This window comes from Rhinoderma darwinii, chromosome 9, assembly GCF_050947455.1.
Source record: "Rhinoderma darwinii isolate aRhiDar2 chromosome 9, aRhiDar2.hap1, whole genome shotgun sequence".
Taxonomy (NCBI): Eukaryota; Metazoa; Chordata; class Amphibia; order Anura; family Rhinodermatidae; genus Rhinoderma; species Rhinoderma darwinii.
In genome coordinates, this window is record NC_134695.1 from 103,623,656 (window position 1) to 103,647,435 (window position 23,780).

Sequence of the window (23,780 nt, forward strand, 5' to 3'; positions counted from 1 at the left end):
TGATTTTATGAAAATATTACATCGTAAGTGACACCACGATGGAGTCAGGGTCTCTGTCATTACACATAGGGCAGCATAAACCTGGTCATAGATTCCTTTTAACACAGTAGAACATTACACCAGTCTGCGTAGCATAGTAGAAAATCCTATTTATGCAATCATTATTAAGAGTCTAATAGTCCTCTATTTTTTAGGGTATATATAAGGGTATGTTCACAAAGGGTGGATACGCTGCATAGAGGTACACCACGTATCTGCCCTGGAACCTGCAGGGAATTCCGGCCAAAAAAACGCACCAAATTGTGGCGCAGTTTTTCGGGCTGAATGTCCTATGCGGAAAACAGCAGGTAAAAAAAATAAATAAAAAAAAGAGAGCCTATACTTACCGTAGTCATGGTGACACCTCCCTCTGACGTCCTGCAGCCCGGCCTCTTCGGATTGCGTTTTATCTCATGTGACCGCTGCAGCCTGTGATTGGCTGAAGAAGTCCCGAGATGAAACGTCATCCCTGGAGGCTGGGCTGGACACAGAAGCATAGAGATAGGTAAGTATAGTCTAGGTAAGTATAAATTTTGTTTTTTTGAGTTGCGATTTTTGCAGTGGAATCGCAGCTATTCCACTACAAAGAATCCTAACATCTATTTGTAGCAGGTTTTACTTCGCCATGGAATTCAATGTCGGAAACCCGCCACAGAAAATCATCGATTTTGCAACATAAATTGACATGCTGCGAATTAATAAACCGCACCGCAGGTGAAATTATGAACAGTTTTTCAGAGGGTTTTTATGCAACGTGTAGCTGAGATTTGTTCAAATCTCATCCACTCTGCTGCCACTGTATTACGCTTTGGATTTTATGCAATAAAATCCGCAGTATTTACACTACATGTGAACTTACCCTTCATGTTTAACAACTTTCTGAAGTGCCACCGTGAAAAGGTGGCACTTCAGAACTACCCTGAGCGGCCGCCCAAAAACACTATACGGCGGTCGTTAAAGCCTTTGGGTTTAATAAAAACATGGGCAAAAAGGGCCCCATCGTTCAGTCCATACCCAGGGGTATACACAGGATTTAGTCAAAGGGTTCACAGGTATAGTTTTACATGCTGCTTCCGTCACACATACAAATAGTTGCAGTCATACTTGACAGTCAGTGCCCTCGTGTATATGTATATATAAATATATATATATATATATATATATATATAGGTAGAGATAAGCAGCACTCTGCGACAGATTCCAACACGGTAATGGGGGAAAGCAGGTAATCCAGATCCGTGGATTATAAAACATAAACGAAAAAAATCCCACACACATACATATATATATTAATAATCTCACTAAACAATGTACGTATATGCCACCATACAGTACACAAATAATGCAGCCATAATGTACAAATAAATAATCCCACTATACAGTACATTACACTCCCATATGTCAGCCAGAGTACCCCCATTAATAGTATCTTAATGGGCAGAAGGATGTCCCTCATAAACAATACTGTCAGCATGGTGCCCTCTGTAAACAATAAAAGCTGACGTCCTCCATACACAACAGTACCAGTCGTTTGCCCAATATATACACAATAGTGCCAGCAGAGTGCAATGGTATAATGTGTGGTGGTCAAAGATTGTAAAGGGGTTAAAGGGTAAATTCCTGACCTTAAACAAAATTACAACCACCTTACTAACGTTTATTTGAATAAATCCAACATTTTGTTACAAGGGTCAAATCACCTTATTTTTCTTTAATAAATCAGATTTAAAATTATAAAATTCTGGCTGCCTACCGCTGCCACTAGGGGGAGCTCACTGCTTATGGATTTATAAAGCTTGTAATAGCTGCTGAATAAAGACATATGCGGTTTTTAAGGCTTAAAAACATGTTCAATTAATACATGGATGAATGAACATTGTTGGAGAAGGCATCTTGTGATCATCTTTGAGGAACCTGATTTTCCAACAAATTATTTGAGGCGCAAAATAAGATCTGGCATGACGGACAAATCAACTTATAAAGTATGCCCCTCCCTGGCTCAGGAGCTCTTGCCACAGGTAAAGTTCATCGCCTAGAGAGACAGACCTCTGTACCTTTATCCATGTGGCATGCATGTGACTTACATCTTACATAGGCCTTGGGCATACATTGATGCTCTTTAATTGGAGTGGATTTCATGCTACGTAGACTGTGGTCAGTGAGATTATTTGGCAGACATAGATATGTTTTGTATCAGACTGTTATGGTTATAGATGACTCAAGTCGGCATTACTCTAGTCCTTAGATGTCGTTGATGCTGGTTGGTGATAAGTTGCATGCCAAGGATGTTTTTCTTTTACAACTTTAAGAGTATACTTCTTCAGATTTGGACAGTTCTTTATAAAAGTATGAACCACATCTGGATCCACCACACAGTAGCAATGAATTTCCTCCAATTCAGTACATTTTCCAGCTAAGTCAATAAGGTTTGAGTTGAGAGCACTTGAGGATGTTGTCTGTATGACAAGTTTCCTCAGAGTCAGGGTATAGTGAGTACTGACAAATCTCAGTTGGTTTGTCATTTCATTGTAAGTGTTGAGTTGTAATGTGGACACAGGGATATTTGGCTTTAAGATTCTTGGAATTTTCCAAGCTGGGACTGTGTGGTCAAACTCTAGATCCACCGAGAGAGTGGGGTGGCGTTGACTGAGCGCTCCCCAAACCTCATCAGAAATAGCAAGAGTGTACTTGTCTAGATGTTCACACAAAATATCCATTTGGCGAAAGGGTGGTCTTTCTGGCTTCATCAGTTCTCGAAATACATCTTCAGAAAGACTAGAACAGAAGGCCCCTAGAATGGTCAATTTAGGACATACTCGTAATACTTGCATTAGCGTGTCAGGAGTCACTTTGCAAACTAATGTCCTATTGTTGATGTACAAACTACGGAGGTTTGGACTCCCGGTGGCTATGAGTCTTGTGAAGCCATCACTAAGAGTAAAGGGCAGTTTCCTTAAGTCAATGTGGAGGAGGTCTATTTGACTTCCTTTCCGACACAACGCCATGATACTGTCCAAAATCTCGGGTCCAGAGTAAAACAATGGGTTCTCCCCACAACATGCAATGTTCAAACTCTCCAGCTTTTTGCTCTTTTTGGCCAAACAGATGAGCATTTGGATCACATTTTCCCGTGTTGCTTCTTTTGATTGGTCGAACACAATCTTCAGTTGTCTTATTTGTCCAATAAAATCCTGCAGACCATCTATGGATAAAAGTTCTTCATCTGAAACCCATCTTAAACAGAGCGGAGATATTAACAATTAGAAATAATTATTACGCGTTACATATAGAGATTATACATACACTAAAAGACTAACTATTCTGATACGTATTTTTTCAGTATGATTCCATGTATGATATGGTTTTATAATCACCTAGTCATAAAAAGTACGTACCCCTTTTTCACAGCAAACAAACTTTATCCCTGATCCTCGGGATCTGACAACGATCTAATATGTATGGCATCAGGTTGGAAAAGATTGGCATCCCCTGCCAGCTCTTTAACCCCTTCCTGACATTTGTCGTATGAATACGTCATGGAAGCCAGTGCTTCCCGCATTTTGCCGTATTCATACGACAAATGGATGGCACAGGCTCAGAAGCTGAGTTCGTGCCATCATCGCCGGATGTCAGCGAAGTATTACAGCTGACATCCGGCTGTAATGGCGGGGACCGACTTTAGCTTTGATCCCCACCATTAACCCCTTAAATGCAGCAGTTAAAAGCGATCGCTAAATTTTAGGAGTTTGCAGGGGTTCAGGTGGCTGCAATGGCAACCGGAGGCCTAATACTGGCCTCCCGGTCTGCCTAGCACGGCAGCCGTTCAGACCCCACATGGAGGCGGGGCCTGAAAGGCTTCCGTAGCCGACGGCAAGATTGCACCAGCTCAGAAGCTGAGCTGACGTCATCCACCCGTAACAGCAGGAACCGGAGCTAGCTCCGATCCCTGCCATTAACCCCTTAGATGCAGCGATCGAAAGCCATCGCTGCATCTTAGAGGTTGCTAGCAGGTCGGCAGCCCTGCCATGCAATCAGGGCTGCCGACTGCAGTGGCAACAGGAGGCCTAACAATGGCCTCCTGCTCTGCCAGTACGGAAGCTGATTAGGCCCCGTCAGGAGGAGAAGCCTAATCGGCTTGCTGTCAGTGAATGGCTGACAGATGTAATACATTGCACTACATAGGTAGTGCAATGTATTAGAAAAAAAACACAAAAATCAGAAAGTTGGACCTTCAAGTCCCTTAGTGGGAAAAAAAAATAACGTTTTAAAACACATAATAAAAGTTTCAAGTAATAAAATAAAACACTATTGCCCTTTTCCCTTATCAAGTCCTTTATTATTGAAAAAAATAAATAAACCATACATATTTGGTATCGCTGCGACCATAATAGCCTGAACTATAAAAATATAATGTTATTTATTCCACAAGGTGAACGGCGTAAAAAAAAACAAAACATATAAAACTATACCAGAATGTGTTTTTTGGTCACTTTGCCCTACAAATATTGGAATAAAAAGTGATTAAAAAAAAAAATCGCATGTGTCCAAAAACGGTACCTATAAAAACTATAGCTCATCTGGCAAAAAACAAGCCCACATACAGCTCTGTTGACGAAAAAATTAAAACGTTATGGTTCTCACATCTTGGCGACAGAAAAAATACATTCTTTTTACAAAAGTAATTTTATTGTGCAAAAAGTTATAAAACATAAAAAAGTGCTATAAAATATGTATCGCCGGAATCGTACTGACCCGCAGAATAAACTTAACATCTAATTTATAATGCATTCACTGCATACGGTGAACGCTGTATAAAAAAAACAAAAAAAAAACACCTATGCCAGAATTGCCGTTTTTTGGTCACCTGACTGCCCAAAAAAAAAAATAGGATAAAAAGTGATCAAAATCGCATGTACCCCAAAATGGTACCATTAAAAACTATAGATTGTTCCACAAAAAAAACAGCTCTTATACCACTATGTCTATGAAAAAATGTAATCAGTTAAGGCTCCAATAAGTCAGGAAAGAAAAATATGCAGTTGTGCAGGCCCGAGGGGGAACGTTTCAAGAGGCAATTTATCAAGGCCCTAAAATTAGGGAACCAGGAAGGGGAGGGCCCAAACATATCTGCTGGAAGCGAGGGTGCCCGTATTATACCAGGACAACACTTCCCATCAAAATTCCCCAAACTGGAAAGGTGCGGAGTGTGGACGAAAGGGGGGATAAGGAAGGACATTTATCAGTGCGACACTGGCATGTGCATAAAGGATTGTGTCACAGTGTAACACACATCTATGGATCATTTTATTGTGTTTTTTTACCCCATTATTACACCACCTCCCTATGCCCCTGATGTACTCTGCCCGGCTTACATGTACCCCCACATTATAAACTGAAATACCAGTAAAACACCAAACAACACTACTACCAAGCAAAATCCACGCTCCAAAAGCCAAATGGCGATCCCTCCCCTCTGAACCCTACAGCGTGCCCTAACAGCAGTTTACTTCCACATATATGGCATCGCCATACTCGGGAGAACCCTTTTGGGGGGTGTCTCCAGTGGCACAAGCTGGGCACGACATATTTGCCACTGAAATGGCATATCTAGGGAAAAATTGAAATTTTTACTTTGCACCATCCGCAGCGCATTCATTTATGGAAAAGACCTGTGGGGGGAAAATGCTAACTACACCCCTTAATAAATGCCTTGAGGGGTGCAGTTTCCAAAATGGGGTCACTTCTCTGGGGTTTCTTTTATTTATTTCACATCAGAACGTCTGCAATTGTGAACCAATACTTTGTAAATCACCAAATTAGGCCTCAATTTTAGGCCGGATTCACACGAGCGTGTGCGTTTTGCGTGCCCAAAAAACGCGGCGTGTTGCGCGCAAAAGGTCCATAACAGCTCCGTGTGCCATAACCATATGATGCGTGGCTGCGTGATTTTTCGCGCAGCCGCCATCATTATGACACTATGGTGCTTTTCGGTTTTCATTCATAGTTTTTACTGCTGTTGAGCGAATCACGCGCGTCACATGGAAGTGCTTCCGTGTGCTGCGCGTGATTTTCACGCACCCATTGAAGTCAATGTGATGCGCGAAAAACGCACAAATATAGGACATGTCGTGAGTTTTACGCAGCGGACACGCTGCGTGAAAATCACTGACAGTCTGAACGGCCCCATAGACTAACATAGGTCCGTGCGAGGCGCGTGAAAATCACTCGCGTCGCACGGACGTATTACACGTTCGTCTGAATAAGCCCTTACATGGTACTCTTTCACTCCTGAGCCCTGTCAAATGTCTAGGCAAAAGATTAGGGACACATGTAGGGTGTTTCTAAAACCGGGAAACCCAGCATAATAATTAGAGAGCTGTCTTGTTATGGTGGCACATATTGGCATATCTTTGGAAAAATTCCCATTTTCACTCTGCAACAGAGTGCACACTAATTTCTACAAAAAACCTGCCGAGTTAACATGCTCACTACACCCCTAGGTGAATACCTTGAGGGGTGTAGTTTCCAAAATGGAGTCACTTCTGGGCGGTTTCCACTGTTTTGGTTCCACAGGGGCTTTGCAAATGCGACATAGCGCCCAAAAACCAATCCAGCAAAACCTGTGTTCCAAAAGCCAAATGGCGCTCCTTCCCTTCTGAGCCCTACTGTGTGCCCAAACAGCAGTTTATGACCACATATAGGGTATTGCCATACTCGGGAGAAATAGCTTTACAAATGTTTGGGTTCTTGTTTTTCCTTTATTTGTTGAGCAAATTAAAAATGTTGAGTTAAAGCTGCGTCTTTATTTTCACTGCCCAATTCTAATAAAGTCTATGAAACACCTGTGGGGTAAAAATGCTCACTACACCCCTATATGAATTCCTCAAGGGGTGTCGTTTCCTAAATAGAGTCACTTTGTGGGCGTTTTCACTGTTCTGGTCCCTCAGGGGCTTTGTAAATGTGACATGGCCTCCGCAAACCAATTCTGCTAAATTTGAGCACCAGAAGCCAAATGGCGCTCTTTCCCTTCTAAGCCCTGCCGTGTTTCCAAACAGCCGTTTATGACAGATGTGGGGTATTGTTTTACTTGGGAGAAATTGCTTTACAAATGTTGTGGTGCTTTTTCCACTTAAGTCCTTGTGGAAATGAGAAAAAATGTGCTAAACCTACATTTTCTTTAAGAAAAAAGGTAGATTTTAATTTTCATGGCCTACTTCCAATAATTTCTGCAATAAAGCTGTAGGGTCAAAATGCTCACTATACCCCTAGATAATTTCCTTGAGGGGTGTAGTTTCCCAAATGGCATCACTTTTGGGGGATTTCCACTGTTTTGGCACTGCAAGAGCTCTTCAAACCTGACATGGTGCCTAAAAATATATTTTAATAAGAAGTAGGCCCCAAAATCCACTAGGTGCTCCTTTGCTTCTGAGGCCGGTGCTTCAGTCCATTAGCGCACTAGAGCCACATGTGGGATATTTCCTAAAACTGCAGAACCTGGGAAATAAATATTGAGTTGCATTTCTCTGTTAAAACTTTGTATTACAAAAAAATAATTGATTAAATATGAATTTCTGCAAAAAAAAATAAATAATTGCTTTAATTCCTGTGAAACGCCTAAAGGGTTAAGAAGCTTTCTAAATGCTGATTTTGAATACTTTGAGGGGTGAATTATCGGGGGTTTCTAATATATAAGGCCCTCAAAGCCACTTCACAACTGAACTGGCCCCTGTAAAAATAGCCTTTTGAAATTTTCTTGAAAATGTGAGAAATTGCTGCTAAATTTCTAAGCCTTGTAACGTTCTAGAAAAATAAAAGGATGTTCAAAAAAACTATGCCAATCTAAAATAGACATATGGGGGATGTTAATTAGCAACAATTTTGTGTGGTATAACTGCCTGTCTTACAAGCAGATACATTTAGAAAAATGCAAATTTTTGCAAATTTTGCCAGTAACATAAAGTCCAATGTGTCACAAGAAAACAATCTCAGAATCTCTTGGATAGGTAAAAGCATTCCAAAGTTATATCCACATAAAGTGAAACATGTCAGATTTGAAAAATGAGGCTCTGCCAGGAAGGTCAAAAGTGGCCAAAGCGGGAAGGGGTTAATCTTGGGGCATGATGATGAACTGTGTTGACTTTTTTGACAAATATTCTTTTGTTCTTTCGACTTAATCGCTCTTCCTTTCTTAGAGTTATGAAGGATATTGGAGACCGATATCCAGGGCTATGGGTAAAAAAAAATGTCCAGGGACCTCTACCATTTAGGAATCTCCACCACCCCATCATGTAGTCTACTCTAAACATCTTCTTAAGAAGGTCATCTTACATTTAAATCAAAGTGACGGTTCTGGAATTTTTAAAGCACTGTTACTTGGGTAGTGTGTGGCGCTATTATATAGGCAATATATGGCCAGATTATTTGGACACTGTATACATTGCGCTTAATTTGCACTGAATGGTGGTCTTAGGCAGTTTAGGGCACAATTATATGGGAAGTATTATAGCTGTACAATTCCTCATTCTACTCCTTCGTAAAAACTGGAAGGGGGTCCCACCAATCTTGATCCGGTCCCGTTGACAGCTGTCCTCCAAAGCATTATGCAATGTATTGAGAGATCTCGTGTTCACCACTGATTCTCTGTCCAATGAACCGCAAATCTTTAGTACTTTACAGAAAATGTTACGAAATTACACAAAATTCCCCAAAGATATTTTGGTGCAATGCGATGCTTTTAGGGGAGAGAATCTCTGCAATATGAAAGTTCAGGACATAGGATTCCAGCGGCTTTCTCTAGCATTGATCAAGTGTAGTACCTTTTACCACATAAGGTTTTTAGGTAAAAAAAAAATAAAAAATTTAATTTTATAATATATCCTTATTTTTGCCTGTAAAAAGACCACTCAATACAAATCCATCTAGATATAGAAAACATATGTTGGTATAATTCCTGATACAGAAACAACTGTATAGAGAGGCAGTGGCCATCTTGTACGCTTCCTATGTGGTAAGAACTTTGATAATGTCACAAAAAATATGGAATATTAATTGTAGCCATGTATAAAGTTAAATCATTTTCATCCACATTATGTTACTAAGGTGAACACTTTACCTGTATGATATTTGGGAAATTGTTCATTCTCAACACACTTAAAGAGGCTCTGTCACCGCATTATAAGTGCCCTATCTCCTACATAAGGAGATTGGCGCTGTAATGTAGGTGACAGTAATGCTTTTTATTTAGAAAAACAATCTATTTTCACCACTTTATTAGCGATTTTAGATTTATGCTAATGAGTTGCTTAATGCCCAAGTGGGTGTGTTTTTACTTTAGACCAAGTGGGCGTTGTACAGAGGAGTGTATGACGCTGACCAATCAGCGTCATGCACTCCTCTCCATTCATTTAGTCAGCACATATGGATCCTGCTAGATCCTTATGTGCGGTCTTATACTAACACATTAACAATACTGAAGTGTTTAGACATTGAATAGACATTCCACAGGATGTCTATTCACAATCTCTGCACTTCGTTACTGTTTCTATGGTAGTTACAGCAGAGGACGCGTGATCTCGTTGTAACCTGCCATCTACAGCGTAATCTCACGAGATCACGCTTCCTCTGCTGTAACTACCATAGAAACAGTAACGAAGTGCAGGGATTGTGAATAGACATCCCCGGGAATGTCTATTCACTGTCTAAACACTTCAGTATTGTTAATGTGTTAGTATAAGACAGCACATACTGATCTAAAATGATCCCTATGCGCTGACAATGAATGGAGAGGAGTGCATGATGCTGATTGGTCACCGATTGGTCAGCGTCATACACTCCCCTGTACAACGCCCACTTGGTCTAAAGTAAAAACACGCCCACTTGGGTATTAAGCTACTCATTAGCATAAATCTAAAATCGCTAATAAAGTGGTGAAAATAGATCGTTTTTTTTAAATAAAAGGCACTGCTGTCACCTACATTATAGCGCCGATCTCCTTATGTAGGAGATAGGGCACTTATAATGTGGTGACAGAGTCTCTTTAAGGTTCTTGCACACGACCGTGTGTGCCGCCTGAGTCCCGTCTGTGAGCCATGGAAAATAGGACATGTTCTGTCTATCCACCGATCAGAGAGTCTGGTCGGGTCCAATTTCATGGACCAGATTTACCTACTGAAGTGAATGGATCCATGAAAACTATTGGGTGCCACTCAGGTGCCTTGAAAACGGCCCGAATGGCACTCGGTCGTGTGCAAGAGGGCTAAGTGTATGTTCACACGTAGTCAACAAAAACGTCTGAAAATCCAGAGCTGTTTTCAAGAGAAAACAGACCCTGCTTTTCAGACGTTTTTTTACCAACTCGCATTTTTCGCGGCATTTTCACGCCGTTTTCGCTGCGTTTTTTACGTCCGTTTTTGGAGCTGTTTTCATTGGAGTCTATGAGAAAACAGCTCCAAAAACGTCCAAAGAAGTGTCCTGCCCTTCTTTTGACGAGGCTGTATTTTTACGCGTCGTCGTTTGGCAGCTGTCAAACGACGACTCGTAAATAACAGGTCGTCTGCACAGTACGTCGGCAAACCCATTCAAATGAATGGGCAGATGTTTGCCGACGTATTTGAGACGTATTTCCAGATGTAAAACGAGGCAAAATACGCCTCGTATACGTCTGAAATTTGGCCGTGTGAACATACCCTAAGGCTGCACGCACACGTTGCAGAATTTGAGGCAGAAAATTAGCATCAAAACTGCAGATAAACACAGGTAATTCTGCAGGTAAAATCTGTACTTAATATTGCGTTTTTTAATGCGTTTTTAGGTGCCCATTTTAAATTTTGATCCAAAACCAAGTACGGATATTGGTACTTTTTTATTAAACTTGTCAGATATAATTCTGAGATGGAAGCGCAAGATAAATGGACATTCTGCAGATTGTAAAATCCGAACCGCAGGTCAATTTACGTGCGGAAAAATTCTACAACATCTAGATGAGATCATTTGAAATCTTATTTACTTTGTTGGTACTGTATCATGTTTGGGATTTGCCACGGAAAATCCACACGTAGTGTGCATGTGGCCTAATGAAAGTTCAATCTTCTGAAACGCTGCTTCTTCAGCTACACCCATTTTAATGTATCTAAGTATCTACAGTACGGTGTTTATATTCATTTATTACCCTAATTCTCATCATTTTATACTAATCCCTGTGCACATGAATTCAGTATTTCATTCCCTGTTAGCAGTTTCTGGATGGGGTGAGACTGACTGTATTAATTTTCAACAGGATTACTAAATAATTGCCTATATATATACATATGTACACACACACACACACACACACACACACACACATTACTTTATCTCACATAAATCGGCGGCTGAGAATCTTTTTGTTTTTGTTTTTAATGGAACATCCATCAGAGGACACCACCTATTTAGATGGTTTTGAAACAGAACCTATATAGAGAATGTAGGTGCTATTTAGGGCAACCGGTATTCCATCAATGGACTACCGGGAAAACAGGGGCATAACTATAGGGGTTAAGAGTTTGCAGTCACACCAGGGCCCTGGTGGGACCCAATAGGTCAATCTGCCTAATATTAAAGATGTGTGATGGTCGGGGAGGGCTGGTACAGGTTTTGCATACCTCAAGACTGACTTTTCATGGTTTACCAACAGTACCTACCTGATCTCTGTGTAGTGCCAGACAAAGTTTGATGCCACTGCCATTGCCCAGGACTGGCACACCTGGGAAACAGCCCGACGATCTTGAAGAGGTAAATAGTAAAATATTTGTGCAAGAATCTCCTGCGGCATGTAGTCCCATTGTAGTGACATTGTGGCTCGTCCAGTTTCAGGTGAACCTGTGTGTAAAGTAAATGCCAGGTAATAAGTGCTCCTTGTACAGGACGTCACCAAACAAGGTTACAGCATGTCCCTACCCTCCGTAATGCCCTACAGAGCGAGGATTGCTCAAGTTTATGGCTCAACAGGTTTTGCTCATAAAAGGACAGGTGTAAGAGGAGAACGTCATTTAGGGAGTGGTCTCACATGACAGATCTATGCACACGTTACATAACGGAGGACGGGCACCTTGTGAGCAGGTGTATGTTAACCTAGAGCGGGTGCTACAGTATGTACAATACAAGTGTTTCTTACAGTAAAGTTTGAGTGTATAGAATTGTCCATACACCCATCAGGTCAGACCGAGGGGCCAGCGTGATAAATAGCACATCTAGTGTGACAAAAAATATCCCCGTTGCTGGTTCCAATCGTAGAATTTCACAACAATCAGACATAAATTTTCCATTTGGGATAATGCAAATGTTAAATTGGGTTCATCTTCCAATGAGAAAATCATTCAAATTGAAGGAAAAATAAAATTCACTTTACTATATAAACCTAATACATAATGCTCTAATTCATCTAAGATTAAAATTGAAGAAACTTTTCAAATAGTCTTCTACCGTTTTTTGTCGACAACGCTAATGCAAACCAATATGTCTCCTAAGTAACAGAATACAAACAACCCTGTGTAGTCATATTGCCTTCCATCTGTTCCCTTGCTAACCCATAAAATGTATGTTAGTAGGACAGGTGGGAGCATAACTGCAGGATCAGACTACACAGGGTTTGTTTGTGGTCTGTCACTATGGAGACATATAGATCTGCTTGTTGGCTGTAGATACAAAATAGTAGATCTGTAATTAAGATTTTTTGTTGCTTCAGTTTTCGGTTTAGACACATTGAAGAGATAAAGAAAAAAAAAAAGAAAAATTAGTTGTGAAGGCGAGCCTGTCCTTTATGACAAGACCTGAACTGTCCAGCAGTGGAAAGAAAACAAACAAACACACACACACACACACACACACACAACATTATTGTGCAAAAGTAGAAAAGCATAAAAAAACTATGCGTATTTAGTATTGCCAAAATCATACCAACCCATAGAATAAAGGTAATGCATTATGTGTGCCTCACAGTGGACGGCATACATTTTTAAATGCAAAAATAAATGCTGGAATTGCTGTTTTTTCTATCTCCCCCCCCCCCAAAAAAAAACAATAAATTCTATGTACCCCAAAATCATGCCAGTAGAAAATACAACTCGTCCCGCAAAAAATAATACAAGCTCTCATACAGTTATGTCACCGGAATAAAAAACAAAAAAACGAAGTCTTCGGTCTCAGAATGTGGTAATGAAAAAAATTGAGTGTCTCTCTGTTCCGACTCATAGAAGGGGGGGGGGGGGCTCTTCTAGGACTCCCATATTCCCTAATACGGTTTATGGATGGGTTGTCTTCATGAGACAGCCCGTTTAATTATAGTACGGTATAATGAAAAGTTATGCAGGTGTCTAATATATTTTGTGTTTAAATTCCTCACCACCAACATATCTGTTTGCTGTCAGTGAATGGAAACATGGTGTAAATATTATAGGCTGAAACCTGCCCTAACCTAATCCTACTGTCACGCAGCTGCAGTTTGTTACAATGTTACATTCTAGGCAAGCTAAACAGCAGCACCACAAATCTCTCTCCTGTCTTTCAGGCTCTTACCTACACTATAGGGACTTTTACACAAGCCAATGATTGGGCAAACGAGCGTTCATATAGATGCTCGTTCCCGATTATTGCCCTGTGTACACAGGGCAACGATCAGCCGATGAACACGCAAACGCTCGTTCATAGGGTCATCTGCTCTTTTATGCAGCAGAAAATATTATTGTTGTCGGCAGCCTATATTCCTGTGTAAACCGTATGTGCTGCCGACATGATGGAAATGTATGTTTTACCCCGAATGCAGTTTTCCAAAACTGTGAACACAATTGTGGTAAACCACAGCAAAAACGGCACGTAAGTGCAGAAATGGTGAGACTCTCTGCCATACCATTACATCCCTGCACCCCGATACACTGTAACAAACTGCAGCTGTGTGAGCAGGATCTAAAAAAAACAACATTATATAATTAATATAACTTTTACATACTATAAGGGAGGGGGAAATGAGCGTGGGCACGTGTAAAACGTTATATCATTGTTTCCCTTTGTTTTTCTTCCAAATACGAAGCAAAAACTGCTGATAATTGACATACTTAAAACTATAAACATTGTATTTCCATCATTATAAAAGGCAATGATTTCGATCACCCGCCTTTTACCCTATTTGCAGAGGGTTAATGAAGCATCATGGCAGCTTTATCTATTCTTTATTCAATCAGAGCACACACCACAGTCAGTAAAAGGTTAATAAACAGTAAGCCACATTACTGCAGGGCCACGTCGTAACCAGACGGGCACACGATTATATAAGATGCATACAATTTCCTGTGTATTGCAGCCATTGGCACACACCCTTTATACTCACCACCGTGCAATACTGACAAAGCTTCCTGTAATAAGATCTGCCTCCCTCCCATCAACCGGCATTGGCGGATTACTGTCAGATGATACCAGCAGCAAATAGTGAGGACAGCCAGGAGTGTGCAGAGATTCAGAGACCACGTTACTTGTAGGACTTATTGAAAAATAAAAAAATTGGGGACTTCCTCCAATTCTAGACTATCGGACGACATAATCATAGAAATCAAACGTTATGGTCTAGCTGGGATCTATGGTATCTGTATGATCAGGTTCTCCAAGTGTCAGAACGTCATATTCCTTGAACAACTAGTGTCGCGGCACCTTTGCTCTAGAACCCCAGATTTTTTTGTTCTGCGACCTCTAAGGTCAGATTAGCACTGGATATGAAGTGTTCGTGTAAGGGCTTATTCACACGAACGTCTAATACGTCCATATGACGGAGGATAGCATTTTTTTTTTAAAAGTTAGACAAGGTTTGTGCAGCCGTGCCTATTAGGCTTGATTCACACGAGCATGTTCGGTCCGTAATGGATGGAACGTATTTCGGTCGCAAGTCCCGAACCGAACACACTGCAGGGTGCCGGGCTCCTAGCATCATAGTTATGTACGACGCTAGGAGTCCCTGCCTCTCCGTGGAACTACTGTCCTGTACTGAAAACATGATTACAGTATGGGACAGTTGTCCCACAGCGAGGCAGGGACTCCTAGCATCGTACATATCTATGATGCTAGGAGCCCGGCTCCTTGCAGTGTGTTCGGTCCGGGACTTGCGGGTGAAATACGTTCCGTCCTTTACGGACCGAACATGCTCGTGTGAATCCAGCCTTACACGGTGCACTCAGCTGCACATGTATGGGCAGGTGAAAGGTTCTCTTTAAGGCCTTCCTTTACATATTCTGTTTAGGTTGTTTCTGGCTTAAAACATACATGCAAAATTTGCAATGTGTGAACAAGGTCAGATGTATCAGATGTGCTTCATTATATGAGTGGGAAAAGCCCAGGAGGTTAAGGCACTGTTCACATCTGCATCAAAAGCTCTGTTAGGGCATGACCACACGTGGCGGATTTCCTCCGCAACTGTCCGCATCAATGCCGCACAGAATCTGCGTTGCAGATTCTGCTGCGGATCTGCACAAAATGTGCAGTAAATTGATGCGGACTAGCTGCTGCGGACTGCGGTAAAAGTACTTCCCTTCTCCCTATCAGTGCAGGATAGAGAGAAGGGACAGCACTTTCCCTTGTGAAAGTCAAAGAAATTCATACTTACCGCCCGTTGTCTTGGTGACGCGTCCCTCCTTCGGCATCCAGCCCGATCTCCCTGGATGACGCGGCAGTCCATGTGACCGCTGCAGCCTGTTATTAGCCTGTGATTGGCTGCAGCCGTCACTTAGACTGAAACGTCATCCTGGGAGGCCGGACTGGAGACAGAAGCAGGGAGTTCTCGGTAAGTATGAACTTCATTTTTTTTTTACAGATACATGTATATTGGGATCGGCAGTCACTGTCCCGGGTGCAGAAACAGTTACTGCCGATCGCTTAACTCTTTCAGCACCCTGGACAGTGACTATTTACAGACGTCTCCTAGCAACGCACCCGTCATTACGGGAGCCCCATTGACTTCCTCAGTCTGGCTGTAGACCTAGAAATACATAGGTCCAGCCAGAATGAAGAAATGTCAAGTTAAAAAAGCAAGACGCATCCGCAGCACACATAACATGTGCATGACAGCTGCGGACTTCATTGCGGAAATTTGAATCTCCATTGAAGTCAATGGAGAAATTCCGCCATGAGTCCGCCACTGCTCCGCAACAGACAGAGCATGCTGCGGACACCAAATTCCGCTCCGCAGCCTATGCTCCGCAGCGGAATTGTACGCCTCGTCTAAACGAACACTTCTAAATTAAAGTGTAAGTCAATGGACAAACGGCTCAGCTGCGGATTAACGCTGCGGAGTGTCCGCAGCGGAATTTAAGTGAAATTCCGCCACGTGTGAACCCAGCCTTAGGGGCCTCCGCAGCAGATCCGGATGAGATATAGTTTCCGGCAAAACCACGGACACCTTGAACAAACCCATAAAAAAAAGTCAATAAGTTCCGTCGGCGGTGTCCGTGGTGCAATGGAACCGTCGCTTTCAGTTTTCCTGCTCCTTCGATGGAGAAGAAAAACAGAATGACCCGACGCAGGTGTGAACCCAGCCTAACACCGGCTGGGTTCTGGGGAACATCTGTTGCTGGCCCTGGGATGTGTATACACTTGAATACTACAGTGTGTGGCACAGATTTTGGCTCTATAGGGACATCTGTTGCTGGCCTAAAGACGCGGATACACATTGGACACATGAACAACTGGACGTTGCGGACAGCAGTACCGCTTGGTGGGAGGCGACAGCGCAGGATTCCTCAGTATTGAGGGCAGCACAGTAGGTACAGTACAGGGGCAGCAGTAGGCACAGTACAGGGGCAGCAGTAGGCACAGTATTGGATATAAATCTAAAGATATAAAAAAAGACAAAAAGCTTCCCTAGTGCTTGTATTTATACTTGGGTGAGGTTCACTTGATACATTATCCATAGCAGAACAAATTGTATGTCCCTTTAATCCGGTCACAAGTTTACGGAACATCTCACGATCGTTTGCCTTGAGTAAGTAGTATCAGCTCACGACTCCTTCAAAAATAGTTACCCTGCCCGCGACCTTCTGTTTGGCCATAGTCCATGTCCTATTCAACCTGAGGGTTTGTAACATCCACTTTGTTCTCTTCTGTGGATACTGGAGATATAAACATTACATTCTCACATTAGCCAGGACAGAGAACAGCGGAGGAGGGTGTCAGAACTTCAAAGCAATATTAAATAAAGGTAATATATAAATCACCGGTGATGCATCTACAAGGAAGAAAATGAGAACATGCTCTATAACTTAAAGGGTTTTTTTTATCGAAAAACATTCAAGTGCATTGGACTGAGCTGCAATACCAGACACAGCATATAGGCAATAGTGGCGCTGTTTCTGTGAAGAAAAATCAATAAAAATGAGCTGGACATTGACACTGCACCATTCTCCACAACGTGTCTGAGAATGCAGCCAAGTTCCATTCAATGACTAGTGGAGGTCCAATCAGTCCAACCCCCACTGATACCACATAGTTGGCATACAGTGGATATAAAAAGTCTACACACCCCTGTTAAAATGCCAGGTTTTTGTCATGTTGCAAAAATCAGTCCAAGATTAATCAATTCAGAACTTTTTCCACCTGTATGTCACCTATAATCTGTACAATTCCATTGAAAAACAAACTGAAATCATTTAGAGGGGAAAAATAAAAATAACAAAAACTACAATAATGTGGTGTCGGACATCTGTACACCCTTAAACTAATACTTTGTTGAATTACCCTTTGACTTTATGACAGAATTCAGCCTTTTTGGTCAGAAGTCTATCAGCATGGCTCATCTTGACTTGGCAATTGTTGCCCACTCTTCCTTGCAAAAGCTACAAATCTGTCAGATTGCGAGGGCATCTCCGTGTACAGCCCTCTTCAGGTCACCCCACAGATTTTCAATGGGATTCAGGTCTGGGCCTTTCCAAAACGTTGATCTTCTTCTGGTGAAGTCATTCTTTTGTTATTTGGAGGTTTTGCTTTGGGTCATTGTCATGCAGAAAGGTGAAATTCCTCTTCATCTTCAGCTTTTTAGCAGAGGCTTCAGATTTTGTGCCAATATTGACTGATATTTGGAACTGTTCATAATTCCCTCCACCTTGACTAAAGCCCCAGTTCCAGCTGCAGAAAACAGCCACAAAGCATAACGCTGCCTCCACCATGCTCCATAAATGCTGCCTCCACCATGCTCCATAATGCTGCCTCCGCCGTGCCCCATAATGCTGCCTCCACCATGCTCCATAATGCTGCCCCCACCATGCTTCACTGTGGGTATGGTGTTCTTAAGGTGATGTGCAGTATTGGCTTTGTGTCAAACATACCTTTTGAAATTATGGCCAAAAAGTTCAACCTTGGTCTCTTCAGACCAGAACACATTTTCCCACATGCTTTTGGCAGACTTGGAGGTCTTTGCAAAACATGGCCGGGCTTGGATGTTTTTCTTTGTTAGAAAAGGCTTCCGTCTTACCATCCGACCCCACAGCCCAGACATATGAAGAATATGGGAGATTGTTGTCACATGCACTACACAACCAGTACCAGCCAGAAAGTCCTGAAGTTCCTTTATTGTTGCTGTAGGCCTCTTGGTAGCCTCCGGGACCAATTTTCGTATTGTCTTTTCATCAAGTTTTGAGGGACGTCTAGTTCTTGGTAATGTCACTGTTGTGCCAAATGTAATCCACTTCTTGATGACCGTCTTCACTCTGTTCCATGGTAAATCTAATGCTTTCGAAAATTCTTTGGTACCCTTCTCCTGACTGATGCCTTTCAACAATCAGATCCCTTTGATGTGTTGTAAACTCTTTACGGGCCATGGCATTTGCGGTCACATGCAACCTAGAAAATGTCAAGAAAATCCTACCAGAACAGCTGAACTTTATTCGGGGCACTCAGAATCTTTAAATAATGGCAGCTGTGTACTGACTACTAGTTAACATGGGTCTAAATGTGATCGGCTAATTCTGAACACAATCACTTCCCCAATTAGAAGAGGGTGTTCACACTAAGGGTATGTTCACACGACAGCGCAAAATAAGTCTGAAATTACGGAGCGGTTTTCAGACGAAAACTCCTGAATTTCAGACATAATTGCTTGTACTCGGGCTTTCCACGGCGTCCATTATGGACGTAATTGGAGCTGTTTTTCAATGGAGTCAATGAAAAACTGCTCCAATTACGTCCCAAGAACTGTCCTGCACTTCTTTTGACGAGCCGTCTTTTTTACGCGCCGTCTTTTGACAGCGACGCGTAAAATGACAGGTCGTCGGCACAGTACATCGTAAAGCCCATTGAAAGTAATTGGCAGATGTTTGTCGGCGTAATGGAGCAGTTTCTTCAGGCGTAATTCGGGGCGTAAAACACCCAAATTACGTCTGAAACTTGGTCGTGTGAACATACCCTTATGCAACCAGATTATTGTAGTTTTGTTATTTTTATTTTTCCCCTTTAACCCCTTAAGGACACGGACAATTTTGGCCTTGAGGACAAAACAATTTTTTTAGATTTCCCTCTTTGCATCCCGACGCTCATAACTCTTATTTTTTCTACGACGCAGTTGTAGGAGACTTTGTTTTTTGCGGGACGAGTTGTACTTTATGTAGGTACCATTTTTTGGTACAAATACATTATCGTTTAATTTCTATAAACTTTTATTTTGGCGAAAATGCAGGAAAAAAAAAAAAACAGTTCGGCAGCAGTTTTAATATTTGTTTTTTTACACCATACACCGATCATAAATAATGCTATACATTTGTTGTACAGGTTGTTACGGTCGTGGCGATACAAAATATGTCTATATTATTTAATGTTTTGGGACTTATATTTTAAAAAGTTTGTTTATTATAAAAAAAGTGTATTTGTGTATTTTTTTTACTTATTATTTATCGTTCATTTTTTTTTACATTCATTTAACTTTTTTTTTTTTAATCCCATAAAGGGATTTATCATTTTGATTTTTATTTTGTAACTGCAATGTACTGGCATAGATCTATATGCTAGTACATTAGCCTGTGCACTGATTGTACACAGGCAGTTGTTAGTGCATACCTCATTATGCCCTAACAGGAAATATGTTCAGACAGCCCTGGGGGTCCTTCAATGGACCATGGGCTGTCTGGCCATACGAGTTATGGGCTTTGATCGCATCACAGTTCTCTTCTGTGACGCGATCAAAGTGCAGTCCCCTCTCCTTGAACGCCGCGATCAGCTTTTATCGCGGCATTCAAAGGGTTAACGGCGGAGAGAAGATGTTTCTCTCCTCTCCGCTGTCAGAGCGGGGCCGTGGCTGTGTATTACAGCCGTTGCCCCGCTCTTGATCGCGCGCACAGACGGCTGTCACACAGGACGAGAATGCACGTCCTAATGTGCGAAGTACTCGCCGCTCAGGACGAGCATACTCGTCCTGTGTCGGCAACCAGTTAAATGATTTCAGTTTGTTCTTCAATGGAATTGTACAGATTATAGGGGACAAAGGGTGGAAAAAGTTCTGAAATTATTCATCTTGGACTGACTTTGTAACATGACAAAAACTGGCATTTTAACAGGGGTGCGGAGACTTTTTATATCCACTGTATATACAAAAGTATTGGGACACCTAGACATTACACCTACAGGAGCTTTTATGACATCCCATCCTAAATCCATAGGCATTAATATGGAGTTGGTCCCCCCCCCCCTCCCCCATTGTAGCTAAAACAGCTTCCACTCTTATAGGACGACTTTCTACAAGATTTTGGAGTGTATGGGAATTTTTGCCCTTTCATCCAGAAGAGCATCTGTGAGGTCAGACACTGATGTTGGAGGAGAGGGTCTGGCTCGCAATCTCCATTCTTTCACAAATGTTTGACTGCATGGCAAGGTGCTGGATTTTATACAGCTGTGGCAATGGAACCAAATGAAACGCCTGAATTCAATGATTAAGAGGTGTGTCCCATTACTTTTGTCCATATAGTGTACTTTACATATGCAATCAATGTTCAAAGTCTGACAACCCCCTTTTTTTTAATCAAATCCTTTTTATTGAACATTTTCAACAAACACAAAACCATACACAAAATAAACCCCCCACCCACCGACCCTCCTCGCTCAACCAAGCAGCCAAAAAGAACAAGGACAGGACCAGTACATCTGACAACCCCTTTAATTATACCACTATTCCTTTTATCTGCATCAGTGTGACTGGCTAGGTGCCTGATGATCAAATATTCTGGATTATCGGATGGTCGTATATAAAACTAACACATAAGGGCAGATTTACACGAGCGTGTGCGTTTTGCGCGCGCAAAAGGCACTTAACAACTCAGTGTGTCATCACCATATGATGCGCGGCTGCGTGGTTTTCGCGCAGCCGCCATCATTGACACTCAGTATGTTTGTACACAGAAAAGCACGTTTTTCAATCATAGTTTTGACTGCTGTTGAGTTAAAAACGCGCGTCCCACGGAAGTGCCTCCGTGTGGTGCGCGTGATTTTCACGCACCCATTGACTTCAAAGGGTGCGTGATGCGCGAACAACGCACAAACATAGGACATGTCGTGCGTTTCACGCAGCGGACATATGCTGCGTGAAAATCACGGACTGTCTGCACGGCCCCATAGACTAACATAGGTCGATGCGAGGCGTGTGAAAAGCACGTGCGTTGCACGGACGTATTACACGTTCGTGTAAATCTGCCCTAAGGGTAAAGAACCTTCAGGAAGCCATAAAAACTTCAAACGGTCACTCCAGCCAAAAACGAAAAATTCCGTTTTGGTCAGTCATGTCGCTCTACAAGCCCCCAAAGTGTCATTTACCTGAAAGGTGCCGTTACAGAGATCCCCCTACTAGGCCGCAACTGAAGCCTGTGCTGTCGTTAACAGAGCCGTGCTGTCCAAAGCCACTTCGGATTCAGTATAGGAAATATACCCAAACAGAATCACAATTTTACAATGATAACTACTCCCTGCAGGCCACTAATAGGACGCCGGTGACGATAGGATGCCGGGACATGAAAAACGTATAAACCCCTTATTTTAGGTCAGTTGGGCTCCATGACGCATCGTTTATATTTGCCCAGCATGGGAGGGACTTAGTTGTGTGGCCCCGCCCACTGATGTCTATCTAAGGAGTGCTAATAAACATGCAGCGGACTCAATTGTTATGGAGTCATGGAGATAGCGGCCACTTGATGCAGCAATGCAGAAAATATGAGGTAAAAGCAAAAAAACAAAGCAAAAAAAAAACAGGAAGCCTAAAGATTATACAATGTCAGAGTAAGGAACACAAATAAAAGCCATGTGCGGGCTAATTTTTGACCAAGGCGTTCCTTTAAGTACTATAATTAAACATTTTTTAATCACAATAATTCTCTTGGTTCTTCTGCTTCTGGATTAAAAGGGGTTTTATACAGACCAACTCCCTGTTCTGACCCGGCCACATCTAAGGCCTTGTTCACACGGCTTGTATTTGCCGCATGCTTTAAGCTTCCCATTGACATCAATGAGAAAATGCCTTGTGCCTACGACACGTTTTTTTTTGTTACACGTGCGTTTAAATACACGGTGTAAAAAAAGAAGCGTCAGGTCAAAAACGCGCCTAATTCCCATAGTCAATGGGAATCCTAATTACGCGCCAAAAACACGTAAAAAAAAGGCGTAAAAAATGCCTGTACTTTAAAAAGCTCTTCTCAAACACTTGCGTTTTTTGTAACGTTTACATGTCGTTTTTTGTTTGTTTTTTTGAACGCCTTGTGAACAAGTCCTAAGGCCGCTATAATCGGTCAGGTTGAACATCACTGATGCGACCCATACTAATATTTACAGTAGGTCTCAGAAGAAGAATTTAAATACAGAATTCATAAATATAAAAAACCCCAAACAGAAATAATAATAATAATAATAACTAGGATCAAATGAAGGCTCTAACCTGGAGAAAGCAGAGAATTTCCAGCTTCAGAGCCAAGACACACAGATCCTTCCTGTAAAAAACCGTAGGATCACGAAATATACCATGGAAATCCATTTTAGCGCTTTTAAGAGGTTTTTGACCCCTTTGTCATTGTTGCGCAGACATATAATCCAGTGCCCTGTTGTGCCGGTAACCAACATGCCATGGCTCAACGAGGACAACATAAAGCAGTGGCAGATCCCGATGAACAGGGGTGTGGGAACTGTGAGACATTTAAAATTGCATTTTTCTTTTTCAATTTTGTGCCCTCATGAAGCAATTTTTAGGGGGTGGAGAACCCCTTTAAAAGGCTCATCTGGGTTATTAAAACTGAAGTTCTATTCTTAGGATAGGCCATCAATATAAGATTGGTAGTGGTCCGATTGTCGGCACCCCCCGCCGTTCAGCTGCTTGAAGGGGCTGCACCTGAATGGAACAGTGGTGCAATAACTTATATGACTGCTACAAATGTAACGGCGCATGCAAGTATGAATGGAGAGGAGAACCATGTAAACAATGAAGAGGATGCGACGTCGGTACGAGTGCTGCGGCCCCTTCAAACAGCTGATCAGGGGTACCGACAGTTAGAATCCCACCGATCTAACATTGATGGCTTGTCTTAAGGATAGGCCACCAGTTTTAAGAACCCGGATAACTGCGGAACGTCCTGTGACTTCAGTACATGCTCATACATAAACTCCAGTGGTGGTCACCCAGACAACAAATCATGTGGTTCAGACACAATCAATAGTACCATAGCATGCAAAATATACTGGGGAGGGGGGCAGGCAGCTGCAAGATGTGA

General features: G+C 42.0%; 1 protein-coding gene across 3 annotated transcripts; it reads right to left on the reverse strand.

The window, feature by feature from the left end:
• Positions 1-1,716: 1,716 nt before the first annotated feature.
• FBXL8 (F-box and leucine rich repeat protein 8) lies at positions 1,717-23,003 on the reverse strand. 3 transcript variants are annotated; one of them, XM_075837150.1, is made up of 3 exons: positions 22,955-23,003; positions 11,718-11,895; positions 1,717-3,273 (listed from the first exon to the last, which is right to left on the reverse strand). In XM_075837150.1, exons 2-3 carry the CDS (start codon positions 11,867-11,869, stop codon positions 2,274-2,276), a joined length of 1,152 nt encoding a protein of 383 aa, XP_075693265.1. In that variant the 5' UTR covers positions 11,870-11,895; positions 22,955-23,003; the 3' UTR covers positions 1,717-2,273. The 3 variants fall into 3 exon arrangements, with proteins under 3 accessions (XP_075693265.1, XP_075693264.1, XP_075693266.1); XM_075837149.1 differs by lacking the exon at positions 22,955-23,003 and adding an exon at positions 21,844-22,008; XM_075837151.1 differs by lacking the exon at positions 22,955-23,003 and adding an exon at positions 14,399-14,448.
• Positions 23,004-23,780: the final 777 nt, after the last annotated feature.